The 17064-nt window shown below is 34.9% G+C and overlaps 1 protein-coding gene across 2 annotated transcripts in view; it reads left to right on the top strand.

The window, feature by feature from the left end:
* Positions 1 to 17064, top strand: part of Socs36E (Suppressor of cytokine signaling at 36E) — a 76372-nt gene that overhangs the window by 20727 nt on the left and 38581 nt on the right. Inside the window, exons 1-2 of one of the 2 annotated variants that reach the window (XM_072543558.1) lie at positions 6881 to 7038; positions 16233 to 16678. In XM_072543558.1, the coding sequence (XP_072399659.1) occupies positions 16245 to 16678 (434 nt within the window). In that variant the 5' untranslated portion in view covers positions 6881 to 7038; positions 16233 to 16244. Of the gene's footprint in view, positions 1 to 6880; positions 7039 to 16232; positions 16679 to 17064 lie in introns of those variants that run through there. The other variant, XM_072543549.1, reaches the window with a different exon arrangement.

A 17064-nucleotide genomic window follows, 5' to 3' on the forward strand; every position in this document is an offset into this window, starting at 1 on the left:
GCCTAAAGCAAGGATGCTGTTTGTCACCGACACTCTTTAAAATATACGTCCAAGAAGCATTGAGGAATTGGAGAAATAACTGTAGATTTATGGGCATCGAAGTGGGACAAGAAACTCTGTATACATTGTTGTTTGCAGATGATCAGGTGGTGGTTGCAACCGATGAGGAAGATATAAATTATATGAATCGAAAATTATTTGAGGAATATGCCAAATGGGGGCTTACTGTAAACATAAGCAAAACAGAATATTTAAAAATTGGAGGAAATACCACAGATCTGAGGCTTGAAAACGCAGTCATAAAAGGCTGCAACCAGTATAAATATCTAGGAAGCATCATATCAGCAGATGGCAGAGTTAAGATAGATGTACAAAACCGAATAACCCAAGGGAAAAAATGCATCCGAATACTGAATTCATTACTGTGGTCTAATAAAATAAAGATGCATACCAAACTTCGCGTATACAGAGCAATTGTAGAACCAATTACCACATATGGTGCCGAATGTTGGACGATGACAAAGAATGAACGAGATAAAGTAGACGTTGTGGAAATGGATTATCTTAGAAGGTCATGTCGAGTATCGAGAATGGAAAGAATCAGGAATGAGGAAATACGAAACCGTGCAGGAATTAGAGATACTCTTTCAGATAGAATACAAGGAAGGCAATTACAATGGTATGGTCACGTGATGAGAATGGAGGAGGAGCGGTGGTCAAAGAAAGCCTTAATGTATGTCCCGCCAGAAAGAAGGAAAAGGGGAAGACCACCAAATTCCTGGAGAAGAGAAATTACAAAAACAATGCAATCTAGAGGCTTAGAAGAGGGAGATTGGAGAGATAGGAAAAGATGGAGGCTGAAATGCGGGAAGCGGCAATCGCCGTAGGACCCCCGTTATATGATGACTTCTTTTTCTTTTGTCATGCGCTGTAGGACCTCAACGTTGGTGACATGGTCCACATAAGATATTTTTAGTATCCTTCTGTATATCCACATCTCGAAGGCTTCGATTCGTTTTTCAGTGGCTTGCGTCAGTGTCCAGGCTTCAACTCCATATAGTAACACTGGAAGAACGTAGCACCTCACTATTCGCATCTTGGTTCCCAAACTGAGATCACTGCAGCACAGCAAGGATCTCAACTTAATAAATGTAGACCGTGCCATTTCAATTCTGGATCTAATCTCTTGAGCGTAGTCCCATTGTACGTTGAGGGTAGTTCCGAGGTAAGTGAATCTGTCGACTCTCTGGATCTCTTCGCTACCTGCCATTAGTGCTCCGGGATCTAAATTTGTACGGCTGACAACCATGAATTTAGTTTTCTTAATATTAAGGTTCAGTCCGTATGTTACGCTCACAGTTCGCACTCGGTCTAGTAAGGCCTGCAGATCGTTTAGGCTGGTTGCTAGTAACACAGTGTCATCGGCGTAGCGGATATTATTGATGTATTCACCGTTCACTCGGATTCCCATGTCTAGGTTTGTGAGCAGCCTCCTCCCATACGGAAATTCGCAGAAGAATAGGGATGGCCAAGAACGCGATGAGTCGACTGTCAAAAATATGGAAGGACCGCTCTTTATCCAAAAAACTCAAAATGAGACTGGTACGGACACTCATTTTTTCAATCTTCAGTTACGGTGCCGAAACATGGACAATAAAATCAGAGGATAGGAAAAGGATTGACGCATTCGAAATGTGGTGCTGGAGAAGAATGCTACGCGTCTCGTGGACGGAGCACAGATCCAATCAGTCGATTCTCGAAGAGCTAAACATTCAGACCAGACTCTCCTCTCAGTGTCTTGCAAATGTTTTAAAGTTTTTTGGCCACATTGCGAGAAGAGACAATGACAACTTAGAAAGACTAATTCTGTGCGGAAACGTAGAAGGACGTAGAGGCAGAGGACGCTCACCTATCCGATGGTCAGATCAAGTACAGAAAGCCACTGGAGAGACGTTTTCCGAGTCCATGAGAGCAGCCCAAAATCGCAAGAGATGGAGAGAATTGACAGCCCGCATTGTAGGAAATCACGATCCTCAGCAATGAGGAAACGACGAGAGAGAGAGAGAGACACCTCTTAGTACTTCGAATAGTTCGGAGACTCTTTTTTCCCTGATTCCTTTGTCAGTTTTTCAGTCAGTGTAGTTATTAGGTTAAGGTTTTGTTGTTGGGTAGCCTCTTCTTTCTGTGATGAATTCTTGGGCGTAGCTAAGGTAAGTTGTGAGATGCTGTCTTCAAAAAATGTTTTAGAATTAAATGTTGGTGTTTCTGGTGCACTGTGTGTTTTAGGTTTTTCTGATTGAACATCATCCTCATTTTCATCTTTTTCCATATTTCTTAAGTCTTTTGCAGAATATAATTAATTATTTATGACTAAGTACCTGCCACGAATTTTAGCTAAATTTTCTTTTCTCTTGTTAGTTTAAGTTAGTTTAAATATTGGTATTACGTAATTTACTACAGTTTTTTAGTATTATATTTTTCTTAAGATAAGATAGAAATTTAACTTTAACTTTGTAACAAATGATTTCTGTAAAGATGGTTTTTGAAGTCCCTTTCCATTAATGGTTCAATTAAAGACATTCCAAAATATTTCACAAATGATCTTCTATTATTATATGTATTTTCTTTCCAATGGCGATTTGCGAGAGAAAATAGCACCATTGCATTTATACCAATTGCATCAAATATGTTAAAAAATTCTTAGTGCCATCGTCTGGATTTTCGTGATGCAGTATAAGAATGGCATAGTTGGTCAAACTTATCTGTAACTCCTTTTGATTAATTATAGGTTCGGTTTTCCTGTAACAGCATTTAACGAATCATCTTGATGTAATGTTAACAGCAAAAGAACAACTTTTTTGGGCTTTGAAGTGTATGAGAGGATAGTTTTATTTTCGATGAATTCAAGTAATAATGAACTACCTAGTTCCTTTTTACTGAGAAAACACGGTGGAATTACTCGTTTATTTTTTTCTCGGTGTACGTTTCTCACTCTCGGTAAGAGAGTGAGCTTGAATCGCCTCATTTGATCAGCCAGAGGTACTAAAGGCCGTTCACGTTCCGATTTTTAGTCCGACTAGTGGTTCAACTTCCGCAGTTGGATCTGAAATCGGACCGTAGTTGGCTAGTTGGATTAGTTGGACAACTAGTGGTACGAGTCGGAACATCTAGACTAGACTAGAGTGACGACTTCAAGGTCCGACTTCCGACGAAGTGGGAGCGTGAATGGTGAATTTGGAATTGGAAGTCTGATCACAGGTCGGATCGAAAATTTCCTCAGTCAGTTGACCTTCGGCATCTGTTACGTATGAGATTTCTATGAATGACTTTACGCATAGATCCCTACTTCGCAAATATTTAATAGAACATAAACTTTCAATTGCACGAATATTACCCCTATTAAAATACACGATGCTTCATCATTACCTACTTTTTGTTAGGGCAAATCATTTTCCTTTCTGTAGATCTATTTCGGGCCCTCCCACACGGGTACAATTTCCAAAACTCCGGATTGGCTACACAAGAATTATCAACAAACAACGAAAATTAAATCATAGTTGTACTGAAATTAGAAGTAACTATTTTAATTGGAAATAAGCTTGAATATTAGTTAGAAATTAAATTTATTTGACGTTCTGACTTCAACTTCGTAATATTTTGATAACGATTTCCGAAGTGGAAGTCCAAACGTCGAAGCGTAAAGTTGCTACAAGGCGTTGTTCAGTATTGAAAACATTCACGTATAACGTCCAAAAAGATACTTTTTTGGAAATGTGTAGACCAACTTTTTCCAGCAACAGCGAAAAAGTGAAGTTGTCCATTCTGATGTAGTTTTTGTAATCATCCTCATCAATGACATTAAGCAATTTCGTGTCACAATAGTTCACACGATCAACAAATAATTTCTTCATCCAACATTTTTTCTTCTATTTTTTTCAAATGATACGGATAACAAGCACAATGCTGCCATTTTCCTCCACCTAATTATATTTTGCGTAGTGCTTACTCGATACATTTTTTTATTTAAGCGATGTACACCTTCGTGAAAACAAACTAGAACTGAAGTTGGATAGCAAGTCTGAGCGTGAGTGGAGACGAATATCCAACTAGTAGTCCTACTAAGTGGGACCGCAAGTCGGAACGTGAATGCCCAGCTTAAGATGAACCAGTTATCTACTGTTTTATTTCGGTTGGTTTCATGAATTAGTTCCGAGAATTTTCGAACGTAAAAAGCTGGCACTGACCCATTATCCTGTGTTTTCCTTTTCCAATATATGCAATAGTGTTAACCCTAGAAAATGTTTTAGGGTCATTCAATTATCATTATCTTTATACCATATTTATCGAGCTTACATTTTAAATGGGCATTTCTTCCTGAATCTTCTGGAGCGAGCTGTTCTTCGATATTATAAAACTCAAATGGAATGTACAATACTATGATATACAGATGCTTATAAAGATTTTCCATAATTCGCGTATGGGTGCAAATTTATCCGCGGTTTTTATTGCTCTTGTTTCTTTATCATCAAACTTTAGGTATATAGCTAGAAATTCAAACCTTTGCTGCGACATCGTAGCACGAAATATTCCATTCCCAAATTATAGAGACCAAAGTTCATCAACGTTAGAGTCGGAAACACCTAATGCTCCAGATAATAACAGTAACCCAATGAAGGCTTTCACTTGTTTTATCTGCGAACGATACTTTCACTTTTGTGAGTGATTTCTTCATTTGTATAAAGGACGATTATATCTAACATTTCTTCATTAAATAGTAAGTTCCAGGCATCTTTAGGGGACTGAAGTGTCCTGTTTCTTCATGGGACTGAAGTATGCTAACCATATTTCTGGCTGCTGTACGACCACGCCTTGAGGGTTGTTCTGTAGACCAACGATGCTCGTCTTTTCCAAGTAAACTTGCAATATTTCTAACTGGTTCATGATCTACTTCACTATTACTTTTTTCCCTTTCAGTGGTATCGGTATTGGAGTTCTGTTCTTCGACATAATCCTCGTCAGATTCAGATCGGCACCAAAGATATCTTGACAATCATCCTCATTGTTTTCAATAGCACATAAATTTTCGACTTACCTTTCCACTTCAGCTTGGGCAACAGACGACGTTTTTCTCAGTTTTCTTTCCAGCTACATGAAGTCATTTCACTAAAAAATAATTATAAGAAAAATTACATCCATTACGTTTATTCTATCTGAAAGAGTATCTCTAATTCCTGTACGGTTTCGTATTTCCTCATTCCTGATTCTTTCCATTCTCGATACTCGACATGACCTTCTAAGATAATCCATTTCCACAACGTCTACTTTATCTCGTTCATTCTTTGTCATCGTCCAACATTCGGCACCATATGTGGTAATTGGTTCTACAATTGCTCTGTATACGCGAAGTTTGGTATGCATCTTTATTTTATTAGACCACAGTAATGAATTTAGTATTCGTATGCATTTTTTCCCTTGGGTTATTCGGTTTTGTACATCTATCTTAACTCTGCTATCTGCTGATATGATGCTTCCTAGATATTTATACTGGTTGCAGCCTTTTATGACTGCGTTTTCAAGCCTCAGATCTGTGGTATTTCCTCCAATTTTTAAATATTCTGTTTTGCTTATGTTTACAGTTAGCCCCCATTTTGGCATATTCCTCAAATAATTTTCGATTCATATAATTTATATCCTCCTCATCGGTTGCAACCACCACCTGATCTTCTGCAAACAACACTGTATACAGAGTTTCTTGTCCCACTTCGATGCCCATAAATCTACATTTATTTCTCCAATTCCTCAATGCTTCTTGGACGTATATTTTGTATGTATACTTAGATAAGAGTGTCGGTGACAAACAGCATCCTTGCTTTAGGCCTTTAGTGACTTTAAATTCATTTGAGGTTCTGGGTCCAATTTTTATACAACTAACTGTATTTTTCGTACAATTTATATATCGCTCGGATATACGTCGAATCCAATCCGGACCTTTCGAGGACCTCAAACATTTTTTTAACGGGACACTATCATATGCTTTCTCAAGGTCTATAAATAACAAATGGGTCTCTCTACTTCTTTCGACACGCTTTTCAACTATTTGTCGTATGATAAATATATTATCAAGGCAGGATCTCCTGGTACGAAAACCGCTTTGTTCTTCAATATCTTGTATCTGTCTTTTAACCCTCTTCTTTAATATTCTGCCGTACAACCGGCCCACAGAGCTCGTCACACTAATACCTCTATAATTGGAACAGTCTCTTTTATTCCCTCTCTTATATATGGAGCTTATATAAGATTTATTCCAATCTTTGGGAATTTCCTGGTCTCCACACATACATTTATTGAAAAGGTCTACTATTAATTCTAAAAGTGCAGTCGGCCCATATGTAACCAGCTCTATAGGAATGTCTCCAGGCCCTGCGGCTTTTCCGTTTTTAACCTCTTTTAAGGTTTCCGTCAATTCAGATAATGTTATTATAGGGATTTCCTGTCTTTCGTCTCTGTTGTCTATTAATTCCCTTATCTTTTCCCATCTGTACTCTACTCTATCCTCTTTCAGCAGTTTCGTATAATATTCTTCCCATTCATTTAACTTTATCGTTTATATCCATCCAATAAACTATTAATGTTAAGATATCGGTCATTTACACTCTAATTTAATATTGCTAAATGCATTAAAATGATTCAAAAACCTAGCATAGATTATCCAGGACACACAGCAGGTGTAAATTAATCAAAAATTCAATTCAAACATAAAAGTTTCTGCCGATTAGAAGAATTTCCTGTATAGATATCGGCGTTGTTGTCGATAAATCGGCAACGCCGCTTCTATTCAAGTTCATTCATGTCAAGACGTGATTTGTAAATTACTCATTCAATCATTCATTTGAGAGATTGCTGTTTCTTTTAGTCTGGTCAAGTTGTTTTTTTGAACCATACAGAAAGAGTAAACAAAATGATAAGTGCGTAAATAAGTGTTGTCACTGTTATAAATTAAATAAAGAAGGAATACGGCGCCTATTTTTGGATATTTAGGTAAATATTGTTACAAGTTTATGGTGTCTTTGATGAAGTTTTTATTTGGCACGTGCCAGCCTTGTATTACGATGTTATAACAAAAATATAGTATCCAGAACATCCATATTTCTATGTTTATTCTAGCCAATTATTGGAATTTTTATCTGTTTGTCGTATATTAATTATTATTGTACGTGAATTTATGCTAAATGGATGGTAAATCATTCTGTTTATTTTTTTATATATATATATATATATATATAAAAAGGAGACTTCAGTAGGTATGTAATATGTAGCTTTTATTCTTCTGTGTTTAAATTATATTTTACTCTTTTTTTATCGTACTCTTGTTTACCCCGTCAACTTGTGTTTACGTATTAAGTTTTACACTGCCCAAAAAAATTGAATCATTTTTTTTTTATTACCTGCACGTATTAAAGATATAAGGATCGAATTTATAGTTTACAGAAAATATTTAAAAAAACATAACTTCATTCTGATTCTTGTGGAAAAATCCGAATAAACTCAGTGGCGGATCCAGAAATTTTTGTCAGGAGGGGTCATGGGTCTTGAGAGTGATTTTGATACAGGATTTAGATTTTTGCACATTTCAGTGGCTGATCCCCAGAAATTTTTTCCGGGGGGGGGGGGAGTTCATGGGTCTTGAGGGTGATTTTAATGTAGGATTTAGATTTTTGCACCTTTACTATTGATATGATTTGTGTCTTATGTAAGGGAACCATTTTCTCAATAATTATTTTAGGCGATATATTAAACGAATGAGAAATTATTAAAACCCAAATACCCTACGGGTGCAAAGAAGGATACAACATTAAGGGCTCTTAAACTTAAACCAGAAAAAAAATTTAATCCCACATACTCTATGACAGTAAAATCAAGTGCACAAAACTATTAAACCATAGGAAAGTTATTAAAATATAAATACTAAAAAATTAAGGACTGTCAATTTAAACTAGGTATTTTAAAGACAATTGTTCAGCTATTTTGTTTACTTCATAGTAAAGTTTGCTAAAAACAGATTCAGCATTTGATCTTTTATTTTGAAGAATGCATTTAGTGTCCTCTATGGCCTCAGTAGCCTACTTCAAATCTAATTTTGGTGACTGAAGAAGACGACAAAGTGATACAGTTGTACCTAAAACATTACTAAGACAAACTACTAAAATTGAGAAATTCTGGGCTCCTAATAGTTTCCATTAATGAAAATGCATCAGCTGACATTTTACTGTCCTTCCACGTAGAAATTGTTTCAAGAGCGTTGTATATTTTGATGATTGATTCGCCCTGGAACTGAAGATGACCTTCATGCCTTTCAACCCAACGAGTTTCACAAATACCTTGGACAGCAGCCTCCAGTTCCTTTATTTGTGTTCACTAACTTATCAGACAGAGCTAATGCAACAACAATATTCACTTTGATATTTATTATAGATAAATTATAAAATGTAGCACACAGTCTCGACAATTATAATACATATTCAAATTACAAACAACCAATTCGTAGACAAAACTGAAGATAAGAAATACCTAATACAAAATAAAAATGTGCTGATTTCGTGCGAAAAGTCATGTCATGTATATTGAATGAGCAATAATGTGTGGGCGGAAATTCTATCTCATCGATAATCGAACGATTCTTTGGCACTCAAATGACGAATTGATACTTCTTGTCTTAGTCTCTTCTCTATTATTTTCAGTTTGATGCAGTTCAGTTATTGTTGCAGTTTACATGTTCTCCTTTTTTGTATATTGGCACCATGCTGTTGTTCTGTCAGTCTTTAGGGATTGTTTGTTTTTCCCAAGCGTCTTTATATATTTTCCATAGCCAGTTTATTCCTTCTTCTCAAATGTATTTTACCATTTCCGGTTTAATTTCATCATCTCCACGTGCCTTGCCTATTTTTCTGTTACTTCTTCTCTATTGATTTGCTCTAGCTCTATGTTTTCTTCGCCTTTATTTATTTCATTGTTTTCTTTTATTACTTCGGTATAAAATTGTTTCTCATAATATGCGTTCCATACCCAAACTAAAATCAGGGTTTATTATCTCTTACTGCATTTATTTCCTTTCGTTTTCCTCCCTTCATATGTCGTAAGTTTCTATTATTTGTTACATAATATACTTTTTGTATTTCTTTTGCAAATTCTTTCCATGATTTTGCTTTTGCTTGTGTGACTGTCTTTTTTACCATTCGTTTCTGCCTGTGATATGTTTCTTTATCTTCTTCTAATCCCATTTCGATGTATTTTATATATGCTATTTTCTTCTTTTTATTTCTGCCTTCAGTTCTTTATTCCACTATCTTGTCCTTTTCAATTGACAAGAATGGAAATTATATATGCTTACATAATGCTAATATTTCGCTTTATTTTCTTAACTTTGCTATGACACTAAAAAATACCGAACTTGATATGATAGACTCAATACACTTATAATGTGGTATGTGGTTTTAAAGGCGCATGGAATATAATGGAATCACAGAATTACAATAATAAAAATTCCTTGCAAAATTAAGAAAGGTCAAGAAATAATAATTAACACTATGTGAATTCCAGAAGAGAAATTTATCGCTTAGTGTATCATCGTTCCGCCCGCCTACTTCCAACTGGTATCTCAGATCTCAGGGATTACTGGGTTATAATAATTTGCATTGTTTTTTCTAATGAAATTATCGTGTTAGGTTTCCTGTCATTTATGATAAGTTGTTTTTTTACATATGTCGTTTCATATCGTTTTTACCTTTATGCTGATTTCTTCTGTGAACAGGTTAAATAATATTTTACTCATTAATTGGATTTTAAATTAGTGTCTTACACTAGGAGCTTGTTTTGTAGACATTCATCAGTGATTTTTATATAATACAGGGTGTCCAGAAACTCTCCAGACAAACGAAAACCGGAGATTTCTAAAGGTTTTTAAAAACAAAGTATTTATTAGCAACAGAAATGGACTTCTGGAGAAGAGCAGCAGGAAAATCAAGAAGAGATCGGATACCAAATGAGAGAATACGTGAAATGATGGGAGTCAAGCATACAATAGTTGATGACATAAAAACAAAACAGTTAATATGGTACGGCCATGTACAGAGAATGCCAGATGACAGAATTCCAAAACAGATTTTGACGTGGACACCACAAGGGAGAAGGAAAAGAGGAAGGCCGAGAAAAAGCTGGAGAGAGGGAATTGAAAAAGAACTAGAGGAAAGAGAAATCCCTCCAGGCCTATGGCTGAATAGAGAAGAATGGCGGTTAGGAGTCGGAAGGCGTCGGAGAACGCTGTAAACCGATAGTAGTAGTAGTATTTATTACGATGGAACGAAACTACGAGTAACACAAAAGAGCAAGGTTAAAAGTAGATAGTAACAAAATCTGCTTAATGTAATGACCATTAGTCTTTATGCATAAATTTTCCATTTTGCTTAGAGAATGCCGAATTCTTGCAAAAATTCCAAAGTTATTTCTAAATTCATTGCAAGCATCTTGTATCCATAGCCAGAGTTGTGTACGATTTTGTATCGAAATGGAATAAACAAATGCTTTTATATATCCCCAAATACAATACTCGCAACGATTCAAATCCGGCGACCTTGCTGGCGAAGCAACTGGACCGCCTGTTCCAATCCAGTGGTTTTCGTAGTTATTCTCAAGAAAGTCTCGTACATTCCTGCTAAAGTTGGCCGGACAGGTCATCTAGAAACCTTAAGTTTTTCTGAATATTTAAAGGTACATTGTTTAACAAATCAGGTAAAACATTTTGCAGAAAATGTAAATATTCAGTACCATTTAAACGAGCAGGCAATTCCACGGGTCCAAGTAGATCATCGTCAACTACTCCTATCCAGACGTTTATGATAAACCTATGCTGATGCTTAAATTCTTGAACAACTTAGGGATTGTCACCAACGTACGAATAATAATGTGCATTATGTACATTAAAATTTTTTTATGAGTGTAGTAGCTTCGTCGCAAAACAAAATGTATCTGAAAAAATCTTTATTTTGATTTTTCTGATTTTGTAACCATATAGCGACTTCTTCACGAGCAGGAAAATCTCCTTGTAGCAGTGTCTGATAGTCTTCGAACGCTAATTTCTAAATTTTCCTTAACTGCTATTAAAATTACATCTTTATGTGCTGCTGTTACATCATTATGTCGCCCTGTTTCATTATTTTTTAGCAACACTGAACTTGCTTCTCTTAATCAGGAAATTTTTCAGCGTATCTACGTTACTGCTCGAGCTTACACCACATTTCGCAATAAACTAAATAGAAGCGTTCTGAAGGTATTAAAAAAAAACTAATTACAAGCAGCCATCTTCAAAGAGCTCTAGTTCCTTTAGGAAGCATTTAGGAATTGGGTTAAATTGTCTTAAAATTATCTGAGGAATCTCCGTCTGAATTTCGTCTGTCAGGAGAGTTTCTGGACACTCTGTATATAATCTGACAATACCTTTCGTTCTAGTTTTCATTAGACCAATTAGCAGATAAAGGCATTCTTCAAATACGGTCCATTTTCTTTCGTTCCTTTTTTTCTGTCAGCGCATCCACAGTTAATGAGTGCACCAGATCAAATTCCTGCTGAACTGCTTAAGCTTTTGGATGAAGAAAACACTTAAGTACTTTCTTTAATAATAACATTTACAACGAATGAACAATACCAGATGATTAGTTGGAGTCCCTGTATAACACTGCCAAAAAAAGCAGACCCTCCAAATGCCCATACACTTTTGCGAATTTTACAGAACCGGATATTTCTCCTACGTGAAAGCAGAATGGTCGAAAAGCACTTTTGGTTTAGAAATCGCTTAGGTATCAGGTACCTTTTTGTATGTCGTTTCTCCTACAAAAAGTGATGAATTCCAAAGGTACGTATACGTTTGTTTCATCAACTTTGAAAAGACATTCGTAGTCGTAGTCTCTGGTCTCATGGGGGAATAATTATGTCGATCAGTAGCCAATACAGAAGGCTATAAACATGATGAGAGGCCTACGTCTGAATATGGACACGGCGCCTAAAGAAGAAATAACACAGCGCGAAATTATACGTTTTTATTGTATAGCAACCGAACACTCCATACCTCGTTCTCAGACTCCAGTTTCGATCATAATTATGATTCTCATGTTTATTGAGTCTCATTACAAGACCAACATATACAATTTTTCACTTTTTTATTACTTCAATCAGGTCACGTTCTCTGTCCATTTGACTGTAAAAAACCAAAACAGGCAAAACCTGTAAGTTAATGGTGTGGGTGCTTCCCACACACAGAAAACGTAATATTCGTGGATATACCCACATGTAAAATGTTTCTAGTTTGTTTAGACTGCTAAATTTTAGGGTCCTCGCTTTAACTCATTCCAGAAATTTGGAATATCTGTAACACTTCATAAAGCCGTATCTTTGTTGTATATCTAGTTATATATCGCATAGGGGGTTTCTCATTTTTAAGAAGTTTGCTCTGCCAATCTGGCAATTTCAATCTGAGCTCTGATTTCTAATTAAGGGTTAAGGCCCTTACCGATTCAACTATCCGGTTATTTGAATTTTGGCTATCTCTGTTCCATACACATTTATATGCATGATTTGAATTTCGGTTTACCACCAATATCTTTGTTTATGCGGTTTTTAAGTCCGATAGATATCCTTCGGATGTTATCTTGTTAACTCATCCCTACAATACCTCAAAATTTTCTACAATTATGACTGTGTCATGAGCATATTTTAAACGAATTATCAGTGTCCCATTTCCTTTTATGCAGAGTACTCAGAGAACATGTTCAAAAGCATAGGTACAAAAAGCTCACTACACAACTCTGTCGACTCCATTGCTGCAACTTTGGTCTGGATGTTTTTAAGTTGTACTAATGCTAGTAGAATTACCGAATTATTCTTAGATCTTGGGGGTCAAAGAAATATAGAACTGTATAAAAATCTTATTCTCATCCCTCTTTAGCTTTTCGTGTAATCAACTTTTTCAAATATCTTGGTACATTTCTTGTACGTTAATCTTCAGGATTTATTGGATGAAACTAACATCTTGTGCCATTCCTTTGGTGAACGCGTTGGCGTATTCGATACCAATATAAAACTTGAATAAAGCTTGGATCCGTTTCTGACAAACACGATCCGGTAGAAAAAACGACCATTATTTTTCTATTCGAATAAACGGTGCTCGTGGTTCAAACATTGCCTTTTAAACTTTTAAAATAGATTACTGTAAAAATCATGCAGTGGATTGCTTTATGAACAATGTGTATATTGTAGAATTGTTTCTACAACAGAAAGGAAACCAACTATTTTGTTGTTTATGTGTAGTGTTATTTACAAAAGTAATTAACAGTATACCAAACCAATTAACTCAGGATATGTTGAAAGCTTATGCAAAATAATAATAAAAAAATATTATTTGCGGTAATGACTTCATATCATTAAAATCTCTGTGCTGTCCGTCACACCAGGCAATTTGCCAAGTTTTCTTACTCTACCCTATTGTTTTTTATACATTTTTAATAACTTTTGTACTAATGGCCTCTAGGCGTTTCAGTTCCAGTGTAAAAATTGTTTTATTGATATTCATATTCATGATTGTTTATTAACATGTTGCATAACTGTTTAAATTTGGAGGACAAGTTGATAATTGTCTATATAATTCTTGGAATAGCAACTGCGACTATGACGAAGATCTTTTTTATATAAATATGGTAAATAAATCTAAAATGAGTGGGAGTGATGAAGAAAATTTATTTTGTTATAAGTATCTCGTTGGGAATTAGTTTGCATATAATGCTGCAACTAATTAAAAAATAAAACAAAAAATGACAAGGTGGAATAATAAAAAACTTTAGTCAGTACAAATATCTATGAGTTATAATAGATGAAGATGGAAAAGATAATAAAGATATACTTAAGAAAATAGGTAGAGGAAAAAATATTATAATAACACTAGTTCCAATCTTGTGAAGTAAAAATCTGACAAAAAAAAACAAAAAAGAAACATATATCAAAGTTTGAATTATCCAGTAAGAAGGGTGAGTTGTAGATAAGAATATGTGACAAAAACTTCTCTTAACGGAAATGATGTACGGGAGAAAATGTTGCAGTTTAATTTTACTAGACCATGCAGACTATTAGAGGAAAAATTGGGGTTGACAATACGATACTGGACAACATAGTTGAACAGCAGTTGACATGGTATATGGACATCAGCAGTGTAGAATGAGGAAAGGATACCATTAAGAGCATAGGCGCAGAATTTCGGCCCAATGCGTTTTAAATGCATTCATTTTTTTTTTCGAATCCTAAGAAAACTATTTTTTAAAAATTTTAACGCAGAATGAAAGATTACATTATTACCGAGGGCCGAAAGTCCCTGAAAACTTCTATAATGTTTATTTTAGTAAGTTACAAGGGTGAAAAAGAAGAGAAAATTAAGTGTGATTTTTAATTTCAAATATTTCATTCAAAAGAAACTTTTTATTTACTCTAAGAGACTTTCGGCCCTCCTTAATAATGTAATCTTTCATTCTGCGTTTAAATTTTTCAAAAATACTTATTAGTTTTCCCAGGGCTCGAAAAAAAAATGATTGCATTTAAAAAGCATTGGTCCGAAATTTTACGCCTATGCTCTTAATGGTTTGGAAATGGAAATTCAAACATCTGCGCCCAAAATAGAAAGCGGAAATCTCTACGAAGGAGACAAATGGTAGAAAACAATGGCGTCTGGGATGCGCAACTTACTAGTCGTTGAGATTATTTAAAATAAACTTCACTCAACATTAACAACACAAATATAAAATATAATAATGGACAATACATTCTAAAAATTTTTTGGTCAGGATAGTAAAACTTAGTTTATTTTTACTAGTCTAGTTTACTACTCTTAGTTTACTATCCTGACCAAAAATTTTTTAGAATGTATTGTAAAAGTAGTATTGTATAAGTAGTATTTAATTGGAGGCTTTAATACTAAACTGGGGAAGAGAAACGGCAAGGAAACAGTTATGGGAAAGTATGGAGATGGAGTCGGTGAGATACATGAAAGGGGAGAGACTACCAAAACATGTGTATTGCAAATACATTCTTTAAGAAAAAAATGGACAGAAAATGGACTTGGGTAGTGGTAATGGATTAAACAAGAGCTATGAGTCATGCCGATGCAGTACACAAGTTTACCTGTTATTTACAAGGACAAACTCTTGTCAAAATCCATTACCTATAGCACCAAACGGAACCACTAAGAACGAAATAAACTTCATTCTAAACGACAAGATTTCTAAATTAAAGATGTCAGTGTAATAAATAAACTTCAAACAGGTAGCGACCATAGATTAATCAGAGCAAAAATTGTTTTAGATCTGAAACTAGAAAGAATAAAATTAATCACAAAACCAACTGTAACCGGTATAAATATTAACAACCTAAGAGAAAACTCAGATCACTACCAAAGGACAATTAATGAAAGATTACATGACCAAATCCATAGCTTTCAATTAATGGAAATCGGAGGCTAGCAACAACAAAATGAACATAGTAAAATGTCTATAAAAACCAAAATAATGCTAGAACAAAAAAAGACAAATGAAAATAAGTAGCAACATACTTAGACGACAATACACAGAACTTTGTAAGACAATAAGTAAAACTACTAAGGAAGACATGAGAAAATACAATGAGACTGGTAGAAAATGCCATAAAAACAGAAAAAACTATAAGAAAACAAGAAAAGCATCAATCATTGGAAGGAAGAAAATCGTTGCTCTAATAAACGAACACACGAGAATTACAGACAGAAATGAAATAATACAACTCGTGATATTGATAATGGTTAGTTGCTGTTTTACTGAGATTTTTGAAATGTTCAGCTAGTGTAAATAGGTTGAGCTAAACGGGAAAAAAATTACTGATGCGTTATAAATTTACGATTATTAGACATTTATGCTGCTTTGAAATATTGAAATAATAGTTAGAAGATAAAACCAACGCAGTGAGTCTTAACGGCTGGAAAAAAATAAGAAACTCGCGTGAGGAAGTTGTAGGTAGACTCCATAAGAAATATGCTTAGTGTAACGATTTTATAAATATGCTTAATTAGGGAATCAAGTCTTTCCATAATATATGAATGAGAGCTATACTTTCTTGTTAAATCTTCCCTCAATTTTTTACTTAAATTAAATCAAGTATATTATTTCCAGGTTCTGCATGAGATGAAATGTAAATTTTATGGTTTCCTCAATCTTGTAACAAATGGTCTATTTCAAACTATGGATAACAATGCTTGCAACTGTGACGACCAAGATCCAGTAGAGCCCACACCGAGCACATCGCAAGCTGCTGCCGCTCCCAAGGAACCTAACAAGAAGAGTAGACTTAATTTTTTTAACATATGCCGTGACAGACCACTCCCGTTTACGAAACGCGATAAAAAATCTCCATCAACGTCGAAAACTTCTACATTTGTGAAAAAATCTCCGAAGTGGGGCATCCGGTTTAGCACTACGAAAAAGGAGTTCAAAGTTGCTTCTACTCAGGACAATCAAAATTGTTGTCAGTGCACATGCTACCACCGCACGGGCTCTAATGAAAATAATTCAATTGTTGGTCAGAATATGGTAGGAGCTCAGGAAAATGCTGACGATAGGTATGTATATATATTGATTTCTCTTCTTTGTCTTTTTTTTCTTAAGTGTGTTTTCCTTCGGCAAACAGCCATCTTTTATTATTTTTTCTTTCTTTCTCTCTCTTTATGATTGAGACTGAGCAATTATGTCATGCGTTTAGGTATATATGTTTTATAGTTATATTATTTTTATTATGTGGTAAGTGGGTTGCCTTTTGTGCTTCTTAATGTTTTAATTGTTTATCGAGCATTGTAAATTTAATTTTGTAGTTTTTGTTAGTGCTGCAATGTTTATTTACTTAATGCTGGAAATTTAGTTTATCGACCAATTTTCTATAATTTAATTTCGCTTATGTGTAGTAAAATGATTCTTTGAAATATTCTCTCTAGAACTCAGTTCAATTCTA

This window comes from Diabrotica undecimpunctata, chromosome 1 (genome assembly GCF_040954645.1).
Source record: "Diabrotica undecimpunctata isolate CICGRU chromosome 1, icDiaUnde3, whole genome shotgun sequence".
In the NCBI taxonomy this organism is placed as follows: domain Eukaryota; kingdom Metazoa; phylum Arthropoda; class Insecta; order Coleoptera; family Chrysomelidae; genus Diabrotica; species Diabrotica undecimpunctata.